The sequence below is a fragment of the Mercurialis annua genome, linkage group LG7 (assembly GCF_937616625.2).
Source record: "Mercurialis annua linkage group LG7, ddMerAnnu1.2, whole genome shotgun sequence".
Lineage (NCBI taxonomy): Eukaryota > Viridiplantae > Streptophyta > Magnoliopsida > Malpighiales > Euphorbiaceae > Mercurialis > Mercurialis annua.
In genome coordinates, this window is record NC_065576.1 from 14,544,104 (window position 1) to 14,571,751 (window position 27,648).

The following is a 27,648-nucleotide window of genomic DNA, read 5'->3' on the forward strand; positions in this document are numbered from 1 at the left end:
CAAAAAAATATACGTAAAAGAACACGTAAAATGTGCACGTAAAAAATACACATAAAAAATACACGTAAAAAGTACATATAAAAGTACAAGTAAAAAAGTGCACGTAAAAGTTACACGTAAAAAGTACAAGTAAAATGTGCACGTAAAAAGTACACGCAAAAAAATATACGTAAAAAAAACACGTAAAAAATACACGTAAAAAATATACACATAAAAAATTTAATTTAATTAACTTATAACTAATAAAATTTAATTAATTAAATAATATTTAATTATTTATTTATTTAATTAATTAATTAAATTTAGTTATTAATATAACTAAATTAAAAAATTAAAAAACAAATATTGTCCCTAAGGGATTGTCCCTAAGGGACAATTGCCCTTTGGGCTATCGCCAAAAAATGGCGATAGCCTAAAAAGCTATTGCCATCTCATGGCAATGGCCCATAAGACCATTGCCATGAGATAGCAATGGCCATCTGGATCATCGTCTTGATATGGTGATGGCCCGTATGGGCCATCGCCAACTCAGGACGATGGCCTTTTGGTCCATCGTCATCTTAGGACGATGGTCTATTAAGAAAATTTAAAATTAAAAACTATTAAAAAAAATTTGTTCTCTATCTTTAGTCGATTCTAATATTTTTATTATAAATCCGCTCGGATATTCGTTGGGTTTTTAGTTGAATTGAGAGGATTAAATTTTTTTTTTATATTGAAAATGGCTTAGGAGTATCGTGGTAAAAAGTTGGGCGGTGGTTAGTAATTTTGAGCGACGAATCCACTTGGCAAGAGTTTATTTTGAAAGGCAAATGAAAAGTTTTCACTGCTCAAGATTGTTGTAACATTTTTTGGTAATTGATGGTGTTTAAGAATGCATTTGATGTATTTAAAGGAGAAATAAGAAATTGTAAAGTTTTAAGGGGGGCATAAAGAGTTGCAAGTAGTAGGTTTTCTACAATTAAGAGATATTAAGTCGGTTAAATAGATTTTAAAGAAAACGTCAATTAATTAAATAAATGAATGTCCAAATGGCTAAACCATGGTTATAAAGATGGTCGGAAGCATAGAAGTCCACATGTCAAAATTTTGTTGTAACTATTTTTAGAGCTCAGTATTATATTATAGTATAGATTTCCCATTTGGGTTTTAGCTTTTTGTCTGAATAAAAATTTATGTAAATGTTACAGTGCAGTCATTTTGTATTTTATCAATTTCCAATCAAAGACTAGTAAAATAAAATAAATGAAAAGGGCAAAGTAAGAAAAAACAAATAAAAAGTGGAAAACTACAACATGCAGAACAAGATAGCAGAGAAGCTGAGGAAAAGGCCATAAGAATAACAGTAGTGTCTCTGCAGAATTCTAACATCACAGGAGCAGTTGATCGAAGTAAACTATTCCACTATGTACCAGTAAACAATAGCCAAACCTTTTCAAGTTTCTATATCATATAAATACATGAATTTCCTATAATAAAGAAAAAATGAACAATTACTAAGAAAACCTAGCATACATATGCAACCTAGTTTACAATTGGTCGTAATCCAACTCCGACCAAGACCATGATTTATGATTGGAGTTTCAAGAAACAAAATTTTCACTTCAAAGAAAATAGGATGTCAACTCAAATTATGTACGTGCACCGTCGAAGAACGCATCAAGGGATTGAAGTTCAAAGACTCACCAGAAATGAAAAACAGGCCATCCACCTTTCGTCTGTCAATCTTCTAACTTATAGCAACTCCTCACTGCAAAATGGTAGATATACAAAATAAGGAATATATGCTGCTTGGATTGCTTCATGATGCGCCACTTGCTACCTATGCGGATTGTTCGACCTGTGATTGTCCGACTTCTGGCTTCACAATCCTTTTTGATATCTCGTCTGCTATCCTTATATCAATCAGTCTGTACATGTGGACATCTTCCTTTTAAGTAAACATAATCCCATGTTAAATGGCAAGGGGAGATTGTGAAAAAAGAAGACTTCACCGAAGGAAATTCAGCCTGCTCGACTTCCTAGGAGTATTTCAGCCAATACAATAAAAAATGCCTCACCAACTTAAAACAGGCCCATGTTATGTTAGCGTCTGGTGCATCTTCGACAATATCCCCAGTGCCACAAAGCCAATGAAGCAATTGCCCTTGCATGACTGATTTACATGCGACTCCAATCAATATGCTTCACTGACTGCCGATTGTCAAGGGGTGCAAAGAATGTGGTTACCATGAAAATTTAACTTCACAATATTCCATTCAATACTCGCTGATAATAGTCATATTGCCGTGTCCGCCACGCATCTAAGCTGCTGCTGATAAGAGAAAGCACCAAAGAGACGCATTGCTGCAAGAAAACAAATTATCGCATGGTTAAGCAAATTATCTCATGATTACCATAGCAGTCAAAATAATTTGCAGACTAAACTTCAATCTCACCTCTTCTGTCAAACTTAAATGGAACCTTTTTCTCAGGTTCTGAATTGTCCGAGGACCACCTTTAAAACATGGGAACCCGGAATCCTGAGCCATGAATTTGAACACATTTAGCAGTAAGCTACAAATAATCATTAATGCATATTTAAGGCTCATTAGCAGATGCTCAAAGTTCCAAAACTGAAATAAAGAAGGACAAACAGTGAAACTCTAGTTATGGATGTTTCTTGCACCGTCTGTCCCTTTTTCACGGTATGTTTACCCCTGATAAACTTTGACGGAAGTTCTATGAATATTTAGCAGTAAGCTACAATACTCAACTACTTCTAATTAACACTCATTTGGAAGAAGAATAAGCTTTCACGACATGCACTTTAAGATCTCTATGTAACTAAAGTACCAAATCGAAACCCATTGTTCAGGTGTAATACTTTTTATCTTATTCTTATCAATATAGAACAAAATAAATATATCCATTAACATTAATTATCAAATGCAACACTGCATAATATATTGGATCTTTTCATTCTAACAAGATTGAAAAAAACTATGTAGTGACCAATTCAAATTTTCTTTGAAACAAAAAACATGTATCAATTGTTTTTCAAATGCTATTGTATACCTTATAGATATCTTGATAACAGTACCTTTACCTTGCATTTGGATGCATGAGTTTGTACTTGAATTTTAGATTTAAAATACCAAATTGTAAATAAAAGGATTTTAAGTTACATGTGTTTACAAGTAATTTTAATTGACCTTTTAAAATTATCACGGATGTGTTTCCAAACCCCATTAATACAATTCCAAGTAGTTTCCAAATAAAAACATTTGTTGTAAATCCAAATCAAAGATTTAAATCTTAATATCCAAACACTGCATTCAGGAATTTACAAAGAACCATCACACCCCTCATCTAGCTTATAAAACAATTTAGCATCCAAAAACAGTTCGACTGAAATTAAAATATTAAAAAAAATGCTTCTAACTGTATAACTTGCTTAAGTTAATACTTACATATTTATGAATTTCAATTAAATATAAATCCAAATAATTGGACTCATTCATACACATAATCAATACTAAACAAATCTAATTAACTAAGTAATGGCAGATGGTAAATATCTAGCCAATATGAAATTCAAGATAAATGGCCAGCATGAAATTTAATTCTAGATATCTAGCCAACAATGTCAATGACTATCAATTTGCTAACTTGATCATTTAACAAACTATCAGAAAATAATTACTTAATACATTATAATTTAAATAGTAGATAATTTCATAAGAATTGCGCAAATCCAAACAGTGTTTTACTAAAATTCGCCCTTTCCTAACATTAAAAATAATTTACCCTCAGGACTGTATGCATTTATACATGTAGGAAATCTATATTTTACGAATCATGGGTAGTGCTTCCTGTACACAACTCTGTTGGTACAAGTCAGACATTGGCAAATTAACTGATACAATGTTATACAAAGTTGATAAAATCATGCTTTAATATATCTAGCAACAACCAGGAACCTCACATTTTGTACTCTATATAAGAGCACTGTATATGGTTACTCTTGTTTTATTCCTCTGGTTGATACCATAGTCTACCACTGCCTCGTGCCAAAATTGGAGGTGATGAACCAACCCAATAGTGAAACAAATAGGAAGAAAAGTATGCTGGATATTTGAGAGTTGAGGAGTCCATAAAACAAGGCCAAAATACACATACTATCAACAATGAAATAACAACCTACTAATCGATGTTCAATAGCATGTCAGTATCAACTTAAGGCCAAGCTTGCATAAATTTATGAGTATGTATGTTAACTTATTCACAATCCATTTGGAACAGTGGTTAGGTAGAGAAGAGGTGGAGCGAACAATTGATAAAAAAAGACGGGTGTAAGATGTAAAGGAGCTGACAAGGCAAGTGGCCAATCTAGCGGACTAAAGATAGTCTTCCATCAGTTTGGTAAGTATTACTGACACATTGCAGGCACATTTAGTATTAAATTTGCAAACCTAACAATATTATCCCAGAAAACCGAAGCCTTTGGCTTTTAAGCTCAATAGAAAATGAATTGCTGCTGGCTCATGCTGGGTGTTTCCTAAGCAGCAGCTCCATGACATTAACCCACTCATCATTCCCCCATCCTCCACAATACAAAAGAAAACAGAAACCCTCCAAAACATTAATGATGATGGCTAACTTCTACTGATCAACCCAAACTGAATCTATTGAAAGCATCTTCACAGTATGTGGAATCAGAATGCGTTCTCTCAAATTGGATAATCCCATTTGAACCTAAAGAAAACTTTAAAAACTACATTTCATCCTTCAATTATGAGCTGAAGGTTACATTCCACAAGAATTCCATTCCATAGAACAGTGTTGAAGGCTCCATCCCATAGAACACTATTGAAACTGCAAAAGATATGTGAGGGATGGTATTTCCACCACCACAGAAACTCATCTGCTCACAATGTTGACCCTTTAAACCAAAACTACAAATAAATGCAAGGGATGGAATTTCCAAAATCTTTTTGAGATAGAAGAATCATTAACATGCCACATACACAATTTCCATGCTTAACAGCAGGTGCAGTTAGAGCTCAGTTGAGTTACCTGCAACATCTCGACCAGAAGAATAATACGCTCTGCATGCTTCCTACATGTTAAAAACCCTTGAATGCATAATACCTGGGTTCAAAAATGCAAAGAAAAAAATAAGCAACCCAGCCACGCACAAAATAAAGGGTCTGAAATGACAAATTTAGTTCAATAAAAGTAAGCTTATAGGTACTTTAAAATAGTCAAAGAACTCGCTTGGAACTCCCTCAGCATCAGAATCCATGACCTATAACAACAAGCAATGTTCCCACAAAAATAAGGCCCAAAGTGAACTCCAAAATCAACTCGAGATATTAAAGTATCAGAGCCTAATATTAATACAAAACATTTATGCTAAAAAGGATAAGAAAAAGATGCAAGCTGAATACAACATAAATTATTAAGTGTACTACCTCGAGCAGTTCCCGGGTTAATTTGAAAGGTGCACTCTCAAAATTAACACCGCCAGGAGAGTTAGAAAGCATAAATCCAAAATCAATATGTATAATATGACCTTCCTCATCTAACAACAGATTCCCATTGTGCCTGTCCTTAATCTGAGTAAGAGAGTTCGCTGTCAGTAAATTTTGAGGGGTTGGCTTAGTTTAGTTGGCTGGCAGTATCATGTAGAAGATGTTAAGCTATTAAATGACAAATAAGTTATTAATGAGAACAAACAACACTTGATATAAAATAGTTTGTGGGCTCATATTGTTACTTTACTGCAGAGTAACAAGCAGAATAATGAATAAACCATATTGAGCAGTTGGCTAGCATTACCATACAGCTCTTTAAATGAGCTAATATACGGTTTGTGATGTTGCCAACAAAGCCAATTCTTAAGAATTAATTCCTACCGGAAATACACATGCAGATATCTCTAATGAAAATCCAACTTAAATCTTATAAGTGACTATTCTATAAATCATTTGATGTTGAAATACTAGTAAATCATATGAGAGAGAGAAAAAAACAGCATACCTGTAGAAGGTAGCACACTAGAGAATATCCAGCCATACTTTCAACAAAGTTCCTCTGGAGGGAGAAAACAAAAAGAGAGAATCAACTGGTTGATTAATAGAGACCCACTCAGAAAAACCATTATTTAGACATTACACCATTTAGCTTCCAAATGAAGATCAAAAGATCATAGCTGAAACTGCAGTAGATGATAAGTTACTACATTCAACACTCATTATCTAATACCATTTGAGGCAATCTTACATATGTGGATCATTACAAGAGCGAAAATGGAAAAAACTTCTTAAAAATACTTGGATATAACAAAAAGCACTTACCCAGAAGTTGAAACAGGATTTCTATTCTATCCTAAGTCATTTTTTAATAATGACCTAGTGAAAATTAAATCTTGTTCAATATCCTACACTTTTTCTTATCGTTTTCTGATAGTTGGACATAAATGGAGTAAGAATCTTATGCTGGTATTCCCTACCACAAAGAGTAATTTTTGGAATGTTTATAATAAAATTCTAGTTTGCTAACATTCCATCATTTTTGGATCTCAATATGCTAGGTAAATTACATTTTGTCATAACTCAGGTTTTAATTTTTAACTCAATTACATGGTGCTGAAGGTTTTTCATGGAGAGGAAGCATGCTAAAAGAGCATTAAAAATGCCAACTCCTAGTAAGCTTTTCAAAACCATGGAATGACATCACATTTGAACCCAAATTAAGTTGAGCAAAAAAACATTCATCGTACTCTTGTTCCCAAGCTATGTGTAAGCCAGCCACAAATCCCAACAAGAGAAACCAAAATGAACCAGATAATCCGAATACCAAGAGCTAAAAAACTGTTTGGCATGAATGATATATTTCAATTTGTCTTGAGATTCATCACTTCTTTTCCTAAAAGAAAATACATGTTGCCACAACCAAGGAAGAACAGTTTCTTCTTGAGTTCTCAACCAGGTTCCCAAGAACAATTTTGGAGCTTTGAGAACCAAAAACAATAACCGGAAATGAAAAACCGATACGAAACAGTTTCTGATCAAACAAGACAGTTAAAGTCAATTTCCAAGCCCTTCCCCACTCTCCCTTCCAAAATACACATCCATCCATTAGATACCTTATTAATACTATACTGATATTTGGTGTTGCTGCTTTGGCATCAAATCAAATACTAAATGTACCATTTAAAATGACCAGTCAAACTCTTAGCTACCCGAGGTGTACTCCCTCCGTCCTGTAACTTTAGGCCTATTTTAACTTACACACAAATTAAGAAATTTGAATTAATTTAGTGAAATAATATATTTGGCATAGACTGTTAATATTATACACTTCAATTAATATTCAAATTATTTATTACTAACTAAATTAATGTTCTTTGTTGGTAACAATGCACATTAAAAAAGAACTGTTTGGGAAATAAAAAACTTAATAACAATTTGAAAAAGGGGAGAGGATTTTATTTTGCGAATGATGAAAATGAAAAGTTAGCCTAATGGGGAAAAGGAAATAACAAACATGGTCTAAGGAGTAAAACCAGAGGACAACTATTCATATAAAAAGTATGTAGCTGTTTATTTTATTGCATTCTCTCCTGTTCTTCATGCAAGGATTCGTTCATTTGCTTTCTTTATCTTATAGCCTCAACTGTTCTTCATGGAAAGATTCATTCAACTCCAGAGCAATAATGATTAACAACAGATTATAGATAAAGAAAGCAAATGGTCTTTGCAGACACGAAAAAGCAATCAAACAATTATGTCCAAGTGAAAACATTCTAATGACTCGGTATAAATATTTGATGGGCATTTGCAACCCCATAAAGTATACAACTGAGGGAAAACTTGGATGATTGAGCTTCTATTACCTGTGCAAGCTTAAAACTCGGGGAATTCTCCTCAAATTTAGCAACAAAGAAGTCGCGCAAGCTTGAAATATCGAGATACCGACTCTTGATAGAATGGAGTGAGGCCTGTAGAATAGGTCGATGTGACTGAGATAACCCAAGACTTTAGATTTTCAGTTTAATAAATAGTTTAATTATACATACAGTATCAGGAATTGTCTCTATAAGAGCCGTATAAGAAGAAGTGACCAATACTTCATAGGGACGCAACCACAGAGGAAGACCGGCTTCTTGAAATATATCTGGTATCAATAGCAAACTATGTAAGCTACAGACAATGCCACATAACAAAGATTAATATAAATAGCAAAATAAACCATCAAACAAATTTCAAAGTACAAGATGCTACACATGCCATAGAACAAAAACTCAATGGTTATATATCATTTCAAGCCAGTTAAATTACCTTTGTAGAATCACATAGTGGCTTTTACCTCCTAGAAATCCGAAGTTATAATTTTATTTTATAAAAGAATATTGATGAATCATTTAGATGAACCAGTCATTATATATCATTTCAAGCCTGTTAAATTACCTTTATAGAATCACATAGTGACTTTATAATTTTCTTTTATGAAGGAATATTGATAAATCATTTAGATGAAACAGTCACAAAAGGTCCAACTAGTTAGCAATTTTATATAAGAACCTCTAAAGTTCCCGTAAGTATTACTATATCTTAACAAAAGCTCAAAGAAAAAGGTGGTTCACTTGACACAATATAAAAATTAAAGTATTAGAGTGTGCAAGCAAATCCAAGCAGTTACCTACCAAAGAAATGAGAAATAAGTTGGACAGCAAGATGCTCCTGCCTGCAGTCATCACCACTCTTTACAATAACCTACCATGAGAAACAAGCAAGAATATAACACTACATATCTAGAATTAAACAGCTTTCATTACTGTCCAGACTAGAGAATAAATCAAGGGCGTCCTTAAATAAGGAATCTCAGGGTTGATTAGAAATTGAGTTTGATTTCTGTAATTGCGTTGGACAAACATAATAAACCAGCTTCTACAATCATAGATTTTGAGGAATTGAAATTTTAAACTCAATTTGACGGTTTTTATCGAACAAATTTCAAACTGTTTTATACTCAAAAATAAAGGGTGAAAAACAGAATTGCAAACAGATACTTACATGCCAACTAGGAATCTACCACATTCACAGATCAAATCAACAATCAATTAACATTGTCTCAGAAAATCAGCAGGTTCTTGAGCATTTTTTTCTCTAATTATTGGGATTGATTCCAGCATATATGTTTGACATGCACAACTTTTTTTTACTTTTCTTTTCCTAAGGCAGTTCAAAATGTAGAACTTACAGAGCGCAAGTCCCAGCCAGGTAACTTCCCATATACTGAAGCTTTACGAATCCTTTCTTTCTTTGTCTCCCAAAGTTCCCCAGAGAGTGCATCACTGGGCTTAGGGGTGCCTCCATTAACCTATTAAAATTAAACATTTAAGTTCCTATTTTTCACTACAACCAAGGACAGTTACAATTGTCTAAAATTTACCCTTGGCTGTGCATCTGATGAATCTTGGCCAGCTCCTTTTAGAGGGAGGCCAGGAGGTGCTTCTCCTTTGGCTGCAGCAGCCTACAGACGACAGTTGAAAGTTCAGTAACAGTCTAACATCATAAAATTCAACAATAATATCCTAACAGTGAGACGTTTGATGCCAACCTTCACTTCTTCCATAGCAATTGTACTGGGAACACGACGATGCTCCCTCCGACGAAGCGGTCCTTGGTCCCCAATGTCTTCCATTCTAACTGCAGGGTCTGCTGTCAGTACTACCCTTACCCATTCTAAATCACCACCATCCCCGGCTCTTTCATGCACATTACTGTGGTTCCAGCCAGGGTGAATATTCATTGATTGGCGAGACACTTGCTTCTCGACAGAGAGGGTCACATTTATAGTTTTCAATTTTGCCTCCACGGTATGCGACATAGCCTGGTCAATAGCTTCAGCTGTAGATCTTGACATTCTGTCACTACTATTTCGATATGCTTCTTGGGCAGTCCACAAAGGATAGGCCCATGGTGGCGGCTTTGGCAAAAATGCATCTCCATTTGCCAGAGGAATTCCTGCTCTGGAAAGCTTTTGCACACCAGATGTATCCTTAGTATTGCTAAAATAGGCAGAGAAAATGTTAGATGTTTTCACCGTGCTCTATTCATATAAGTGAACCATAGATATTACTTCTAAGAAAGAAAACAAATGAGCTTTAAAATGGTCAAATTCAGAGCTCACACTTGTAACTCCATAAATACCTTGGCATGTCACATTTTAAAACTTCAACACAGATCAGATATGGTGCCTTTTCCCTAGAATTCAACAGAACAGCTTCATCTTCAGGTATATGAAATACACGATACAATCCCTTTCCCATTGGGAAGCATATCCCTATTAATGCAAACATCCAAATTCAAGTAATTGTTAAGTCAACTAGTAAAGTTTTACATTTAACTAATGCAATCATATGATCTTGGATGGCTCATAAGCAATACAATCTTCAGTTTCTTGATAATAACTTTTGACATCCTATACCTAAATTTAAATTGCAAAACCAGTGAACTTTAAATGTCGCTTACAGAAAATTACAATATAACAGCAAGTATTTGATTCTGTAGAAAATTTGCATTGTTTACCTACTTAAAGAGAAACATGAACATATAATAACACAAAGAAAGAAAAAAAAGGAGCATGTGAAACTGACAGAGGGAAATTCGGACTTCAAAACAGGAAAATGATAGCAAAAGAAAAGTTCAAATCAAACCGCACACTCCAGCACCAACTATCATCTTCCTATGGATGGATGGCAAAGTTTATTAAAAAAATGTGGTACATAACATGTCTATAGAACTTTACAAAATGAAGTTTCAGAAAGCTTAGAAAAACTCCTATCTCAGAGTCGTGACATAGTCGGCAAACATTCTGTCCCACCATCTCTAAAATTAAAATAATAGGTCAACAAGTTCTAACATAAAAACTGGTAAAACATTTAAACCATAAAAGGAAGCTCATAAAAAAAACTACATGGTAGCACACTTAAACATGTAATAATCTTCCAGCTAACAAGTAAAGCAAAATGTCACATACCTCCAGTATTTTGAGCTTCAGCTAAATGCAAATTAATCTCTGCAAGTGACTGATAATTCAAGAACCAAAGCAGCAAATGAGTTAGAAAGAAATGAAGCAACACGTCATATTAGGCTATGAATCAATGAGACACACACACAAATACCTACATGCGGAGATATACCGTATATGGTTGGTGGATATGTGCATATGCATGTGTCATCATACTAGCAAGCTTACTGATAAATACCTCAGACAGAAAGAAGGGAGACAGAAAAAAAAATCATAAATGCAAGCAACAACCTCACAGAGAGCACTTTTGCGATCTTCAACAGGAAACACGTCGACTAATCCATAAGAAGTCTCGCATAATGACATCACAAACTCCAGTGACTCATGATAAGCCCCTTTTCGGAAATATGCTGCAGTATTATTAGGAAGCGGGGGCTTTGTGTTTGACTTTTCACTCTGCTGCTTCGGTGAACCAGGACGTTTCTGCCATTTTAACAGCATTAGAAATGGAAAAACTAAGATATTTGCAGCAAAGAATAATCCAATAGAAATAATTCTAACAAATGCAATTAAAAGACATCTACAACAGCAGGCTGGGCTGGATCCTTGGCAGCCCACTAGTCCCTTCTCCATAAACAGGAAATCTCAGCATATCTGATCCCTCCCGCTCTTTATATGTTGGCCCTTTCTAGCCCTTTTTAGTGTCATATTTACATGTCTACTTAAATAAATTAGAAGATGCTCCAGAATTTAAATTGACATACAGTAACTTCTTCTAGAAAAAAGATTGGAACCTCGAAATTTTTGGGATCTGGTTATGAGTCGGTGCCAGTTCAAATAATTATTAGTCCTCCTGATTTGTCTTTTGAGATTCAAAACCTCAGTAAAGTATTTCTTGAAAATGTAATAAAAAATAGATGCCTAAAAAGAATTTACTTGCAATTTTAAAGATTTTAATGAAAAATAGAGACCATTTCAAAAGAACTGGTTATTCAAATATTAAAATATCATGAAAATTACAGACACTCAGATCCCAAACACATAATAGAATCCTTTTCCAAGAATTGCCATCTATTCTCATTTTCAAAGAAAAAAAAAATTGTTGCACAAGAATTAAGAGTAGTTCTAGAAGTCCAGTTTGTTATTATTTTTTTCAAAATCTAAGACTCCTTTCATTCTTTGAATAACCATGAGTGTATCCAGTTTTTCAGAAAATAAAAAATCTTCAATAATTTTTATTTTCAGTTAGTGTGATGAAAATCAACCAATTCTATGATGCTTAAGATAATTCTAAATGTGATAATCTATGCTTTTTACTCCCACTGCAATCTAAATGTGAGAATCTATGCTCCTTACTCCCACTGCAACTAAATCTAAAAATGTGCTAGTATTTGCAAATTCAACCACCAAATCCAGTATTTTTCTCCTCAAATTCAACCCCAAAACTTATCGTTACAACATTTCTAACCTACAACTGTAGTTCTAAGCACAATCCAATCTAAATATCATTACCCAAACTTACCCAACATCAATACAATTTCTCAACTATTCAAATGATAAGCAGTTGGAGGCTATATGGCACTAAGTTGCAATCAAAAGAGGAGACAGAAAGAGATGAGAAATCAAGCTTAAATAGGGGTATGGGACTAAAACAAATGCATGATAGCCATACAGATGTTGGCAAACAACCAGTAAGAAACTTCTTAGCCTCCTCAATCAGCAGGCTAATGAAAGCACATGAACACAATTTTTTATGTAACAAACAAGGGAAGCATGTTGAACAGCCATGAATAAATCACAGAAAGTAAGAGCAATAGGCTATGGTAATACATGACATGCCACTGTTACCATACAGCTGTTGTATAACCTGGCTCCAGAATCAACAAACATAATGCCAATAATTGGACATTGGAGATGTCTAGAACACCAAGAACAATTACTACCAGATGAGTGCTGCATTATCCACCATATTTGCTCCAATCCTAAGACTTTTACAGTCAAAATATAATAAGATATTACTTTGCAATTGTTACTTGACCCATGTGCCCTGCAGGCTGCAACTCCACAGTTCATGATGGACTTTACCAATCTGGATGAGTAAAACCAGAAAACACAACTGTTTTTAAGTCTTTTTTATTTATTGAATTTATATTTACCACCATGTAGTTTTTCAATGATTAATAAATGTTGTTGTGGATGAGAGCAGCTGCTGGTAGCGATGGAAAACTGAAGGATGGAGCTTAATGAGAAATAACAGCATGCTAAAGAATGAGGGACAATGGACACAAAGACATGGAGATAGACATGCTTCACAATTTGCTTCATTATCTTCAATGTCAGCAAGCATTTGCCTTTTGTCTACTTTTTTGTTATTAAAACTGAGAAGGACGAGGTTCAAACCTGGAAATCCAACATTTAAAGCCTCATAGACCACCTAGTAGATCAATTTTGACTCAATTTCAAACGATTGAACAAAAAATAAGCCATTCTCAAAAGTTTAAGCAAGCGGGAGAGGAGACCTGCCACGTACAGATATCCCAAACTTTATGTGCCATGCACTTGTACTGAAATATAACAAGAGCTAGATTGGAGATACAATGCAGATTACAATCACATAGCTTTCAGAAATTTAATTATGACGGCTTTCGCTAGTTTTACAACTTTCATTAAAATGAGCAATGTCATAGCTACTAGAAAACAAGAACTGCAACAGAATATCACTCCAAAGATCATTGAATGAGTGGATCTTTTTCAAGACTTAATGAATCCAAAAGATGCACGTTAATGGAAAAAACTTAATTGTTGGAAAATTTCATTGAATGCATAAAAGTTAAGATACTCTTAGTTATTGCGCGTGTTCAAATCCACAATCTTTATGCTCGAGATTTCATCCCTGACAGAGATGCAACTTTCTTTGCTTTTATCATAAAAAGTAAATTAAGCAAATAAATAAACTTTGTCTGTATCGATGAACCATGGAGGTGAAAATAAGGAAGAAAAACAGAAAATAGACTATAACAAGTTGAAAGTTAAGGCAGTGTAAATATCAAAAGATACCCCCATAACACGAAAGATTCAAATCAATAAATTACAAGAGGCAATGACCACATGATTAATTGATGAAACTCACATATTAGAAGATAATGGATATTTGTTTATCCGTCATCTATATATCTTTTGGCTACAGTTTCATATTTATAAAGCTATATCCATTAGCTCTGCTTCAGATTCATCCTTGTAAATAGTTTATCAATAAAATACAAATTAAAAATAAAAAGTTGATTTTACTCTTCTCCCTCATATATATATAATCACTAAACTTTAATTTTCAATATGAATTAATTTCCTATTTTTTTTCAAAATATGCTTCTTTCCCTTTTCAAACATTAGAAGAGGAAAACTGAGTTAAAGAAAAGAAAGGAGGGAAATAAACTAAAGTTATTTAATACTCCCTCCATTCTGAAATAATTGTCGCTTTAGGGAGATTTTTTTGTTCCATAATACATGTCACTTTAGATTACCAAAAAAGCATTTATTGCTATTTTTCCACATATATCCCTCATTAATTCATTGAAAGAATACAAAAATACAAATAAAGAGTCATGCTAATTAATGTTAACAAGTTTCAAGAAGGGCTAATTTAGTAAAAATATTTATAATTTTAGACAAATTTATTGATTTCTTAATTTGTGTGAAAATGGCTAATGCGACAACTATTTCAGAATGGAGGGAGTATTTATAAAAAAAAACCTAAAATAAAGAGTTGTAAATTAAAAATCCATTGACTTTATGAAATTTTCATTGTTTATATGTAAAATGCTCTGTATTTTTAAAAAAAAAACACATTTTATTTTATTAAGTTAAAAAATGTTTTTGAGGATGCTCTTCTTATAAAGAGTTGATTTGACTCCCCACTCTCTACTGTATATATCATTAATGAATTTCAATTTTCAAAACAAATTATGCAAATTTAAAATAAAAAACTGATGTCACTCTCCTCTCTCCAAAATATATCTCATTAATGAACTCCAATTTTCAGAATAAATTTATTTCATATTTTATTTTTAGATAGTAACTTTTTTTTTTCCTACAAAAGAAAAGGACAAAGGAGTTCAAGGAAAAGGAAGGGGAACTAAATTAATATTTTTTAATAATTATGAAAAAAAATAGAGATGCAAATTAAAGAATCCATAAAACAAAACAAAATACAGACTCTCTCACGAATGAATTCAAGATGAAACGTATGCAGTGGCTCACCAACCCTATCATTCTTAGGCCATCAAATCTCAGAACCTTATCTATCACCCTAGTAAATTTAAAAAGTTGTAAAATTGTAATTTTCATTCTTTATATGTAAGGTGTAAAATACAAAAATACTTTTTATTTTAAAGAAAGCTATTGAAGATGTTCTTACAAAGAGAATCTAGTACCATGTGACAACATTTCTAGCACAATTTTGTAACAAACAAGATTAAGTTCTTCCTTCTATCTTTACTTACAGAAATCAATTGAAAACAATCTGATATCTCTTAACCAGATTAACACCACGACTGTTATTTTATCCAGACTGCTGTTCTCATATGAAAACAAAATTAATAAAGTTACTTGATGTTAAAAACTTTCCAAATCGTTGATAGAAAATGTATCTTCATTTCCCATCCATCTTATATATCTAGTCTTCACCCATGCTCTAAACTCCAATCCAACTTTATATGAAGAATTTGGAAAAAGTAAAAAGTTGCTGAATCCAGTTCCAAATAAACACGAGCTATAACAACCCTATGAACCCAAGCAAGGTTCTCACAACATATCCATAAAACCCTACTATGCTGCACTCTTATTTGAAGATATATTGTGAAAGAACATTATTATTTTACATGTCTTTTTAACAGTTTGCAAGAGGTCGCATAGCAAGGAAATGTTTATCTACAACTACTTGTATAAATCAACAAGGACTTTACAAGGAGAGAATTCTTTCAGTTATTTTCCCCACGTCATTTATCAAAAGTAAGTTATTAACCCTAACTTGTGTTGCATTCACACAAGTACAGTCCATGAGCTAAAATCCTGGAACCATCTTTGACAGCAAACTAATCTTCTTTGTACCTCAAAAACAAAATAACGAAACTAATTTGCCAAAGTGAGCAAATCTGGGCATGAAATTTCATCAAATGTTTACACTAAAGTTGCATAACTTGCAAGATCAAATAAATCCAACAACAAGCACTTGGCAATTTACATTCACAATAACATGGATAAGTATATTTACTACAAACTAAACCTAATTTAATAAAAAGAACCAAGAAAGATAAAACATACCTCTTTCTTTTTGGAACCAAACAACTCTGAGTCTTCAACAGAACGATCACGATCTCTAAACAATTTGCGAAAAAAGTTCTCTGTTCCAGGGCTGCCCTCATACAAGCCACCGTTGCTACTCTCATTTACAGAAGTATTTTTGACATCTTCAGGATGCACGCGGAACAACCTTTTAAACAATGAAAAATCAGAAGATTCTTCTTCCTCACCGTTGATATTTGCCTCATCAGTTTTATCAATTCCATCTTTCTTCTCCTCAGACTTTTCCTTGAAAAATCTACGGAAAAACCCGTCTTTTTCATCATCCTCAGCAGATTTTGAACATTTCTCTTCAATAGTCACCCTTTCATCACGCTCATTCCTCTCAATTCCATCCTTCTTGTCCTCAAACTTCTCCTTGAAAAATTTTCTAAAGAACCCATCCTTGTCATCATCTTCCACAGATTTAGAAAGTGACTTATCATCATCATCACTCTTGCTATCACGAAACAACTTCTTAAAAAACCCTTCTGAGCTTGACGTCAACTCCTCATCGTCACCTTTACTGCTCAATAGCCTTTTCAAAAAGCCATCTGAGGTTGATGTCAACTCCTCATCCTCACCTTTACTGCTCAATAGCCTTTTCAAAAAGCCATCTGAGGTTGATGTCAACTCCTCATCCTCCCCTTTATTACTATCTCTCAAAAACCTCTTGAAAAATCCATCAGAGCTTGAAGTCAACTCATCATCCTCACCTTTATTACTATCCCTCAAAAGCCTCTTAAAAAATCCATCTTTATCACCCTCATTTTCATCTTTCTCCACTGATTTCCTAAACAACAAAGCATCTCTAACCTTTGGACCCGGAATAAACTTCTTAAAAATCTTGTTCTCATCAGGTGATGTAGGATTCCCATCCTCCTGCACATTATTCCCTGGTGACTTTGAAAATGACAATGACTTATTCACAGGTGGCGAAGATGTCAGTGACAGTAACTTCTGTTTTGATGATAGAATTCTATTCAAGACCTGATTCTTACTCCCAGGACTTGAAGACTCATTAGGCGGCCTCACAAGTGGGGGCCATTCGCCCATCAATGTAGCTGCAATCTGACATTTTTCCTGAATCCTACTAATTCCTTCATTATCGTCAGAATCCTCAATCTCAGCCAACAAAAACCAATGAACTTTCAAAGCTATAAGCAAGGACTTAGAGCAAATATCAATAACAAATTTATCCAAAGATGGACTCGGCTTATGTATCAACATATAACAAATTTGAAACAAGTAACTCTCAATGCCTGACAACGGCAACGTATACATTCTATTACAAAGATAATCACGCACCCCGGCATGCTCATGCTTGTAGAGGTAGCTTACAGCGATCCACTCACAGAAAAACGACGAGTCAAAGAACCTAATTAACCATCCACTTTCACCAGACTCACTAATAAGGTTATTATTTCTTGAAGTGATCTCTCTAGGTAACTCGTCAGATCCTCTGAGACTAAGACCTAGAAGCCTCACCATTGTCAGTCTATCATTATACAAAAACACTAACTCGGCATCGCCAATAATCAGATCGATAAACCCTAAAACCTTTTTTAATTCGAAACCCTAACTGCAACACTCGCGCTGACTTGTAAGTATATGCAAAGTTGATTCAATCGAAAATGCTTGCTAAAATCCTAATTCGAAACCCTAAAATTGTATCTGTACATGTAGAAGAAATGATGCGAAAAATTGACGAGAAACCCTAAGGAAAATTGATGAGACATATACATAACCTGAAGTCAAAGGCGGTTTTTACAGTTTGATTTTTGAAGTTACAGAAGGAGCTGCGTATGAAGAAAGTTTAAAGAGAGGGGTAAGTTGAAGAGATCTGAGAATCTGCAAAAGACTTGCGAAACGACGCCGTCGGCTGCGGTGGGGGTACTGGAGACGGCGGTGGTTGAGGTGGTGCGGGCGTTCAATACCGGCAAAGAGAGAGAGAAGATGAGGTGAATATTATTGGTAAAAGCTAAAGTATATTTTCGAAATTTTTAAATTTGGAGTAATTTTATTTGCTCAAATATTTGGATTCTGCTTTTTTTTAAAAGGCTTAATTACTTAAAAACCACCCACCTTGTAATTTTTTTTCATTTATACCATGATCTAGGAAAATTTTCAATTGTACCCTATTTTTGATTTTTATGTTTCATCTCTACCCTAATGAGTTGAATTGGCCTATTTTTTTTAAAAAAAAGTTTAAATTAGTCCTTCATTTTTAACCTATATTCTAATAAAACTTTAACGATAATCATTTATGTATCTTGTTTTTAATATTTTCATCTTTAAATTAATAAAATTATCAAAAAAATTACTCTTGGAATACAAACGAAACATAAAAATCAAAAATAGGGTACAAATGAAAATTTTCCTATGTCGTGGTATAAATGAAAAAACATTACAAGGTGGGTGGTTTTTGAGTAATTAGGCCTTTTGAAAAAGGCTTAATTGCTTAAAAAAACCACACCTTGTACTTTTTTTTCGTTTATACCCTGACCTTATAAAAACACCATTTGTACCCAATCTTGGGTTTTTATGTTTCATCCCTACCCAAAAACATTAAATTGTACTCTTTTCATTTGGAAAAGAGTTTAAAACATACTTTTTTCTATTTTAAAAAATACAAATAAATCCTTAAACATAAAAAATAATCAAATACATCCAAATAATTAATTAATTTTTTTAATTTTATAAAATAATAAAAAGATTTTTATTTTTATTTTTTTTTATCGGAAATATTTTTTAAAAAAACAAAAATAAAATTAAAAAAAAAATCGAAAATATTTTTTAAAAAGATTAAATTTTTTTTTTAATTTTTTAAAGAAGATGGTATTTTTGTACTATTAATAATATTAATATCTAATTAGTATATAAATAAAAAATGAAGGATTATTTTAAACTTTTTTTCAAATGAAAAGAGTACAATTTAATGCTTTTGGGTAGAGATGAAACATAAAAACTCAAAATTGGGTACAAATGGTGTTTTTACAAGATCAGAGTATAAACGAAAATAAAATACAAGGTGGGGAGTTTTTAAGAAATTAAGCCTTTTAAAAACATAAAATACAATTTATGACAGGCGAGCATATGAAATTATAAGAAGGAATTGATATAATTTGGGTATGACATTCTACATTTCAATCACGTAAATCTAACATTTTCAAAAAATAAAAATAAATCTTTAATTTTATTAAATAATTTATTATTATTACTAATTAAATAATAGTTTTAATTTTTATTTTCTATGATAGCTTGCTAATGTTTATTAATTTTGATTTTTACACTTTTTATACATTTTCTTGAATAATAATTAATCGAAATAATTTATTTTTTAAAGATATGATGATTTTAATAATTATTTATTTATTGAATTAGGAAAAGCTATTGGAAATAATTTCTGTAAATATTGTCATTTTTATTTGTATTTAATTTAAGAATAAAACGTTAATTATTTTTTAGGGTTATAGGTATAAAAGAAATGCTTTAAATTATTCAAAAAGAGTACATAATTCTTTTAGATTTTTGTCACTTTTATTGTTTTTAAATTGTGTAAATAAACTTGAGTTATTATTACTATATATCACCACCTTTCGCGTTTTTTCGATTTAAGCACGGTCTAGATATTACTAAATCATTGCTCTGATACCAACTTTGTTACGACCCAAATTCATGAGTCGCAACAGGCGCTGGGGAAAGAGAGTGGTTGCTCTTGAACCCATAACAAGCCTAACGATATATCGATTCCAGACAAATATGTATCACATGTTATATCAAATTTAGCCATATTTAAAATATCTTTCTTTATTTCCCTTTCGTCAATCGTTATCACATCATGCATCCAGAACAATCTGATTTCATTTTTCTTTATTACACATGCCTTATTACCAATGCATGATATAAATATTGATTCTCTTTCTTAAATTCACTTAACACACCCTGTTTGCCACATCATACTTTATTTATCATGGCAAATAACTTCATGTAAGCACCAGCCTCATACCGATGTCAGAAAACATGTCAAATGTACATATAAGTAAAAACGATAAATATCATCCAAAATATACATAACGGTCAAGACGACATACTATTAATACACTGATACTGCTACTGTGGGTCTACTGGAAGCAAGAAGACTATACATACTTCAAGATCCTAAAATATCTTCCGTGAACAACAAAGTCGGAAGTCAACCTCAAACACGTGAACCAATACCTGAAAATGGTTCAACTTTAACATGTCAGTTAAAACTGATGAGTGTGTACATTTACTGATAAGTATTAACAAAATAAATAATACGTATAACGATATACATTACCAAACGAACCCCTAATTCTCGATTCTTAACTATCACCGCAAATCATATTTATTCATAATCTTTCTATCGATGGGTTAACCGTTGGAATGAGGAACCACTACCGTTATTTGTCTAGACCGGGGATACTCAAACAGTTATCCATTCAACGTAAGCAATACTCATAACCAATATTGCAATCCAATGGTAAATTCAAGCCAAACGTATTCACATCAATTTCATTCAAAATCAAGCTTTTATAAGAATATTCAATCATATATGTAATTTATATGTTGGTCCAAATTGTCTTTTAGGCAACCAACATACTTGTGAGCGGAGTGGGGTGCGGGGGCTGCTCGCCCAATGCTTATGGCTGACTTTTCGATCTGTAAATGGTTAGAAAAATGGAGTCGCCACCTAGTTCAACTAGGAAATGCCTTTTAACCGACTAGATAGCCTTACTCGCCTCCGGTAAGATTATCGTGCATCGGACGAAAGACTAGGGTTCGTGGAGCTCCCCGAGACTCTTGTGCTTGGCTTATCTGTTACTGGCTTTATTTACTGAACATATTCGTTTTTTATCTCATCTCAACACTATATGCAGTTCACAAGATATGAAAGCCGTAAATAAACATGTACGAAAGCATGTAAACACGTTTGACGCGCATATGACTCGAACTGGACTGACATTTGATGCAAGTAGCAGGTACTCCTAAACATACATCTAACCTTAGAGGTTTCTAGCAAATAGCACAAGTCTGGCTGGTCTGGATATTTTACATGTACAAAGCCTAAACTGGATGTAAACGTTTGATTGATTGATTTTATCAGGTGAGTCTTGAAAAACCTATACAGCCATTACTATATTTTTGTATTAGTCCTACGATGTCTAAGTGATGGGCTGGAATTGCATTAATGGGCCAATTTTAGATGATTAGTCCTTTAACCAGATATTATTTGATTTGAAATACTTTTGGAAAGCGATAAACAGTGATGGCATGCTCAGGGGAAGTTGGATATACATACAAGGTTAAGAATACTTTTTAACCTCGTTGACTTTTGGGTGTTTGGCACTCGCGTGGGTTTTGACCATCGGTCTGGTCAGAACAGGCTCTCGGTCAGATCACGAGAAATGTGCGTCTCGTCGATCGGGTTCTACTTATTCAATCCGGAGTCGATTCCAAGTTTGGGTTAGCCCAGAATCGGCTATGGAAGTTGCTGGTTTGCTGGGCCTCGGGCTCGTGGCCCGGTTTATACAATATATTACATATTTGGACTTCTGGGTCCGTTTTACATTGGGTCTGGCCCGTTACAATACAGAATATTAAAGTACATTGGATTAGTTACGTCTGGGTTCAAACTGGGATGATTTGGAGTCTGGATGGGGCCGGAAACACGTTTTGAAGTTCAGTCGAAGTTTGGAGGATCTGGGAGCGAATCTGGTAAGCTGATGGACGACGAACACGGCGCCAGCTTAAGCTGCCAGCGCCGGTAGGATGATGTGGCGGCGCCGCCGGTTTATTCCGACGGCGGATCCGGTTATAGTGGCGCCGGCGGGGTTTTGACAATAGTTCCAGGATTTTTATTTTGCTTCGTTCTTACTCGTTTCAAGTCTGTTTCTCATGCAAAGTAGTCAAAACCGCATAAAATCGAACAAGAAATCCAAATATGGTATAAATTTGAGTGTTTAAAGCTCATTTAATCAAATTATTTTCTAGGCAGCATGTACAAATTTCGACTTTTCATGGCAAAAAGAGCTAAAATCTCATAGAAACATGCATTCTAAGAGCTTTAGATTAATTCTATTTCTGTATTTGAGCTTAAAAAAGATTAATCACAGCTAACTAACATGCTTTTCATCAAATTTCATGGCAATTTATTGAAAACACTGAATTGATTAATATAACAATTTTGATGGAAAATAAGCAATTATAAGCTAAACATGCATTCAAAGCACACAATCACAGCAATCATGGAAATTATACAAATATTTATGGAAAAATTAAAGGAACATAATAAAAAGGTCAGGGAGCTGAATGTAGAGGCCGGTTGAACGAGCTGGCGTAGACAGACGTGAGTATTGAACTCTATTTTTGAACTACTCTGGGTATTATTTGCGGTGTTGACCCCTATTTTATTGGTTGCATGTGGATACTTCTTGGAACACTCCGCCTGGAGTTCGCTGGCCTCAATGGGTACAGGGTGTTGTAGAGAGATCGGGCATGCGTTATCTGATGCATGGCCCGAGTTGTAAGTCCTGGTTTTCGGGGGGCTTGTTCTCCATTGGCGGGGTGGCCCACGTACTCGTATGGTCCCGGCTGGACCTCCTTTGTCGATGTTGCGTGGCAGGGACGTGGTATCTAGTCAACTTCGCGAGACATCGTCTTCTGGGGAGGCTTCCATTGGACGGGGTGCCTGTTGTTCACGTTCAGCAGGCGGCTGCAGGGCCACAAATATGTGTTACTCTCTAGTCTTTTTTTGGATTTCTTTCTCTGCTTGAGTTCTTTTTCTCATGTTCTCCCAGGGAGGTGCTAGACGTGGGTCTCGTTATGTCTGTGCTAGGGTAGACATTCTGGGTCTCCTGGTTGAGTCCCGTCTGGTAGGCGAGCTGGTGATGGTGACATGGTCTCTGGTTTTTTGAGTCTGATACCAGAGAGATCTGCGCATTACAGTGGCGTGCGTGGGCCTGTGCAGGATTTTGTTTCCTTGTGCTACATGACGCATTCCTTTGTGCTTGCCGACTGTACTCACGTGAGTGTTTCTCTCTTCTGTTCTTTTATTTTGAGGGCCTGTTTGCCCTGTCGAACTAAGCGTCTCCCTCTGGTTTTCAGGTACCGGTGTCTGACATAGTTTAGTTGGTTGATGTTTCCTACTACTGGCGTGATTATTTGTGCACTATTTCTGCACAAATGAGGGTATAAACAATATGCAATATTTCTATCCTATATGTATGCATGTATGCAATCCTATAGCTCTGTCTGCTCTTTGGTTTCTTCTGTAGTTGCGCATTGACGATTTGGAGGAGTAGGTGCGTCTGACAGGGCTGGGTCTAGCTAACAGTGACATTCCTCCTGGGTTCCCTGGCGGTGGAGGTGGATATCATGCTGGTGATCGTGGGCGTGGAGCCCGTGGTAGTCGAGGATCTGACAACCGGGGACATTGTGGAGACTTTGCTTCGTCTTCTGGTGGTGCGCAAACTAGGCACTATTATGATGACACGCCCTCTGGGAGCCATTACGGAGACTCAGGGATCTTGGAAGGATTTGGACTATAATAGTTAGGCTTGTACTGTACATTTGTTATGTTTTGAACTTCATTGATGATTGTGTAAGTTGTCACAATATTTTGTACATCTGGCGTATTGGACGCCTTATTTTTATAGCTTTATTTTGTTTGCTATATTTGTTTTAGCTCTTCTGGCCTCTATGCTTCCGGTTCTCCCGCTGGTGGAGATCTGATGCCCCCGGTTCTTCTATTGTTGGAGACATGATGCGCCCGGTTCTACTGATGGTGGAGATCTAATGCCTCATGTTCTCTAACTGGTGAAGACCTGATGCACCCGGTTATTTTACTGGTGGGGACCTGATGCCCCTAGTTTATCTGCTGGTGGAGGCCTGATTCCCCTAGTTCTTTGACTTGTAGGGACCTGATGCCCCCGATTTTTCGGTTGGCAGAGACCTGATGCCCCCCGGTTCTCTAGTTGTGACACGATGCCCCCTATTCGCTGTTTTTTGTGAGGTTAGTGCCCGTGGTTTCTGGATGATGTAAGGATGGCGCCTGTGGTTTCTGGCTGATGGGGACCTTAAATGGCAGATGGGGACTTCACATCCCCTAAATCTCTGGACGAGGAATTCAGATGTTCCTTTTGTGTGGCTGGGGAAGTCTTCTGCTTCTCTATTGGAGGACTTTAATGCCCCATGCTATCAGATTTCCGTCTCTGGGTAGCGGAGACATGGCGCCTGTTCTCTAATTCTCTTAGAGGTAGAGGCTTGTCGCTTATTGTGAAGGTTGTGATGGTCCCTGTTGGCCGAATTCTGTCTCCGGGTGTTGCAGGCGTGGTGCCTATTTTGGGTATTTCTTGAGGATGTGGACCTGGCGCATATCGATTCTTACGGCTCTGGTATTTATTTTAAAAGGTAGCGACCCGACGGCTATTTGTTTCTTGCGAGTCTGGAGCCTAATTTTGAGAAAATTTGCCCTATTTTCCACTTTCCTGGTGGAATGAGCTCTTCTGCTTGCGTCGTACTCTGTGTTGCCCCCTCATCGGAGCATTCAGTTTTCTCGTTTAGGAAACTGGATGTTTTGATGAATGATATTGTCTTTGACTGGGCTCGCTCTAGGCTCTGTTATCTGTTCTAGGGGAATTTGTTTGTTTCTATTATAGTTAATGCGCATTTCAACATTCTTCTTGGCGCAACTGTGAATGCATGAGGAAATTTTGAATTTTTTGAAAAGTTTTTGAATTTTTATGTTCCATTGTCCCAAAGAATTATGCTGTAAGAATTCATGATGCTCTGCTTGTCCTTTCTAGGAGCATGCGCTAGACAATGATTTCGATATGCATGCATTATAAAAGATCTATTAAACCGGTTCATTCAATAATTGGTACAGTTGAAATATTTCCCATTTCAAGCGGTTTACCCCTGTTATCAATCGGTCCTTGCGGATTTTCAGGATTGACTATTTTTTATATGAGTGTTCTACTCGGTCGTAATCGATGATCCGGGGAGGACTTCTAGTGAGTGCTGCAGGTCACTACTTAGACCATCCCACTCCAAGATAGGATACTGAGCGGTGCCAGCTGGGCGGTGGACTTTTGATGTTTTGTCCTATCCAGGCTAGACGATCCGTTTTAGCGTGTGCCCCCCCCCCTTTTGTAGAACTTTTTGTGGCCAAGTCTTTTTGAGCCAGTGGGCCGAAACCCACTAGCAGGTCTCTGTCCTTTTTGAAACATTTTGATTAACTCATATTTTCTCAGGGATATATCCTATTGAAATAGGATTATCTCTAGGAGTGTTTATTTCCTTGTACCGGTTATTGAATAGATCGGTGAAATAGCTCGAATTCATCGTATGTATGCATATTAAAACATTTGAAAATAGCATTGCCCATCAGGTGAGAGATCACATGAATAAGCAAACATGGTGTCATCATTGACTCTGGAATATAAAGAAATCGAATAAACAAAGCAAATTGTTCAAAATATCTGGATGCCAAAATAGAAACTACAGCTAAACTAAGCTACTACATGATTGGATAGTTTAGGAGAACAGATCTCCAAATGCTCCGAACAAGGGTGGAGCTACCTCTTCAGTCTCACTGGTGGTGTCATGGATGTTGAGGCCCACTGAACATGTAGAAACCCGAGTTTGCTTGCTTCATATGTTCGTATCCTTCTCTCTCGATCTGTGCATTAGTCAGTTCTTTGACCCTTTTGCCCCTCAGTAGGCTTGTTGCATCGTTTTTGTGTAGGGAAATCCAAACTTTATAATACTCGTCTATGACATCATTACGGTTAGTGATCACATTCCTTTCTATACGCTTCTTCGGCCAGCAAGCTATGAGCTTTTCTAAAAACTCTTGACACAATGGCATTCCGGAAAAAGGAGATGGAAATTCCACGATTTCCTGCTTCATCCCATAATGTTGGCATAGGCTGGCTGGTTCATAGCGCGATACTGTGCGTAATCCCGGTAGAGGAACACATCCTGCATGAACTTCTATGACGACATGGCTGATTTTCCACCAAGGGCACCTCCAACGGATTTCGGTTTCAGTGATTGTTTTGAACCAGATATTCCAACTGTCCGGCTTACGTATGCCCACACAGCGGCTCGATAAGTTATTCAGCATATAGAGCATCGAGTTGGCAGGCGGAACTATCATCTGTAGTCTTTCTTGCAGCCAGATCTGCAAAAGAAGAAAACTTCTAGAGAGTCTCTTAGTAGTTTGAAAATTGTCCAAGCCGGCTAGTGTCTCACCTAATATCACTGGGAGAGGGGTGGCCATTTTTTCTAGTTGTTTCATTATGTGTGCGATCCTGATATCAGCATTCCTCTTGATTGAGCAAAGTATGCACTGTGTGTAAGGCCAGAAGTCGGTTATCTTAGCCCATCTGTTGTTGGTTCTGTCCATTTCTTCATCCATGGCTATGATTGAAGGGAGATGGATATGGTCCCCTTCTCTTAGTGTCGCGAACTTACCAGGTGAAAACGAGAACCAAGGTGCAAGTCCTCTCACTGCTGGTTAGCCTAACATCCCCATCTCCCCAGAGGATTGCCTCAAATTCTTCGAGGAGTGGGCAGATCTAGACATTGTGGAATCTAAATACATGAGTCTTTGGATCCCAGAAATTAGCAGCGGCATGGAGGAATTCTTGATATGCTCTGAGGTGAAACATGAACATGAGGTTCTCTAGGTGGAATTTGCTCAGTTTCATCCATTCAGCTGCGGATAGACTTTTCAGGAATGGTAACATGTGTCTTCGCCCTTCTTTCACCTTGATGTCTCCATTCCTCATTCCCGCCTGGCGTTTTCCTTCGCTTAGGACGTCGGTGGGCCATTTCTGGTTGTTAATATTTTGTTCCCTGATTGCATCCTCAGGTTGGGCAAGTGCCATTTGACGTCCTTGTCTTCTCAATGCTGAAACCTGACCCCAATCCTAGTTTTCTCATTCGACTGATCCCGGGATGATTCTGGGGGTTCATGCAGGCCATGATCCATTGTTTCATTTCATCCGTCTGCTTCTTGACTGAGTCTATAACCTCATTGCTTAGCTGGTTCAAATTGGATTTACTCGGTCCTGACATACTGGTTGTGTAGATTAAGCTTTTCTGATTGTTGTTACCAGAGAGCAATAGAGTGATTTCCTAGATGGTTATATCCACAAGGGGTTAGTATGCCACATTCTACAATGCTGGATGCATGAGGTGCATGATATGCAGATGCTATGCAGGGGTTATTTTTTTAACACGTAGCACATAGAAAGT

At 35.6% G+C, this 27,648-nt stretch overlaps 1 protein-coding gene across 2 annotated transcripts; it reads right to left on the minus strand.

Annotated features, from left to right (window-relative positions):
- Positions 1-1,320: 1,320 nt before the first annotated feature.
- On the minus strand, positions 1,321-18,387 carry LOC126654503 (phosphatidylinositol 4-kinase beta 1-like). Of its 2 annotated transcripts, XM_050348391.2 has the most exons (16): positions 16,342-18,384; positions 11,314-11,505; positions 11,032-11,080; positions 10,203-10,335; positions 9,610-10,060; positions 9,442-9,522; positions 9,250-9,369; positions 8,693-8,762; positions 8,066-8,163; positions 7,883-7,987; positions 6,025-6,078; positions 5,457-5,600; positions 5,237-5,290; positions 5,059-5,133; positions 2,439-2,522; positions 1,321-2,346 (listed from the first exon to the last, which is right to left on the minus strand). In XM_050348391.2, exons 1-16 carry the CDS (start codon positions 17,848-17,850, stop codon positions 2,245-2,247), a joined length of 3,321 nt encoding a protein of 1,106 aa, XP_050204348.1. In that variant the 5' UTR covers positions 17,851-18,384; the 3' UTR covers positions 1,321-2,244. The 2 variants fall into 2 exon arrangements, 1 of the variants encoding a protein (XP_050204348.1); XR_008789501.1 differs by lacking the exons at positions 1,321-2,346; positions 2,439-2,522; positions 5,059-5,133 and having other exon boundaries at positions 5,457-5,617; positions 16,342-18,387.
- Between the last annotated feature and the right edge of the window lie 9,261 nt (positions 18,388-27,648).

Excerpts from the sequence above, each read along its gene's own strand:
- LOC126654503 (XM_050348391.2), bottom strand. The coding sequence starts at position 17,850 with ATGGTGAGGCTTCTAGGTCTTAGTCTCAGAGGATCTGACGAGTTACCT. Across the intron at positions 8,763-9,249 it reads CTGGCTGGGACTTGCGCTCT|GTTATTGTAAAGAGTGGTGA; the intron begins GTAAGTTCTACA and ends TTCTCATGGTAG. Across the intron at positions 5,291-5,456 it reads TAACCCGGGAACTGCTCGAG|GTCATGGATTCTGATGCTGA; the intron begins GTAGTACACTTA and ends TTGTTGTTATAG.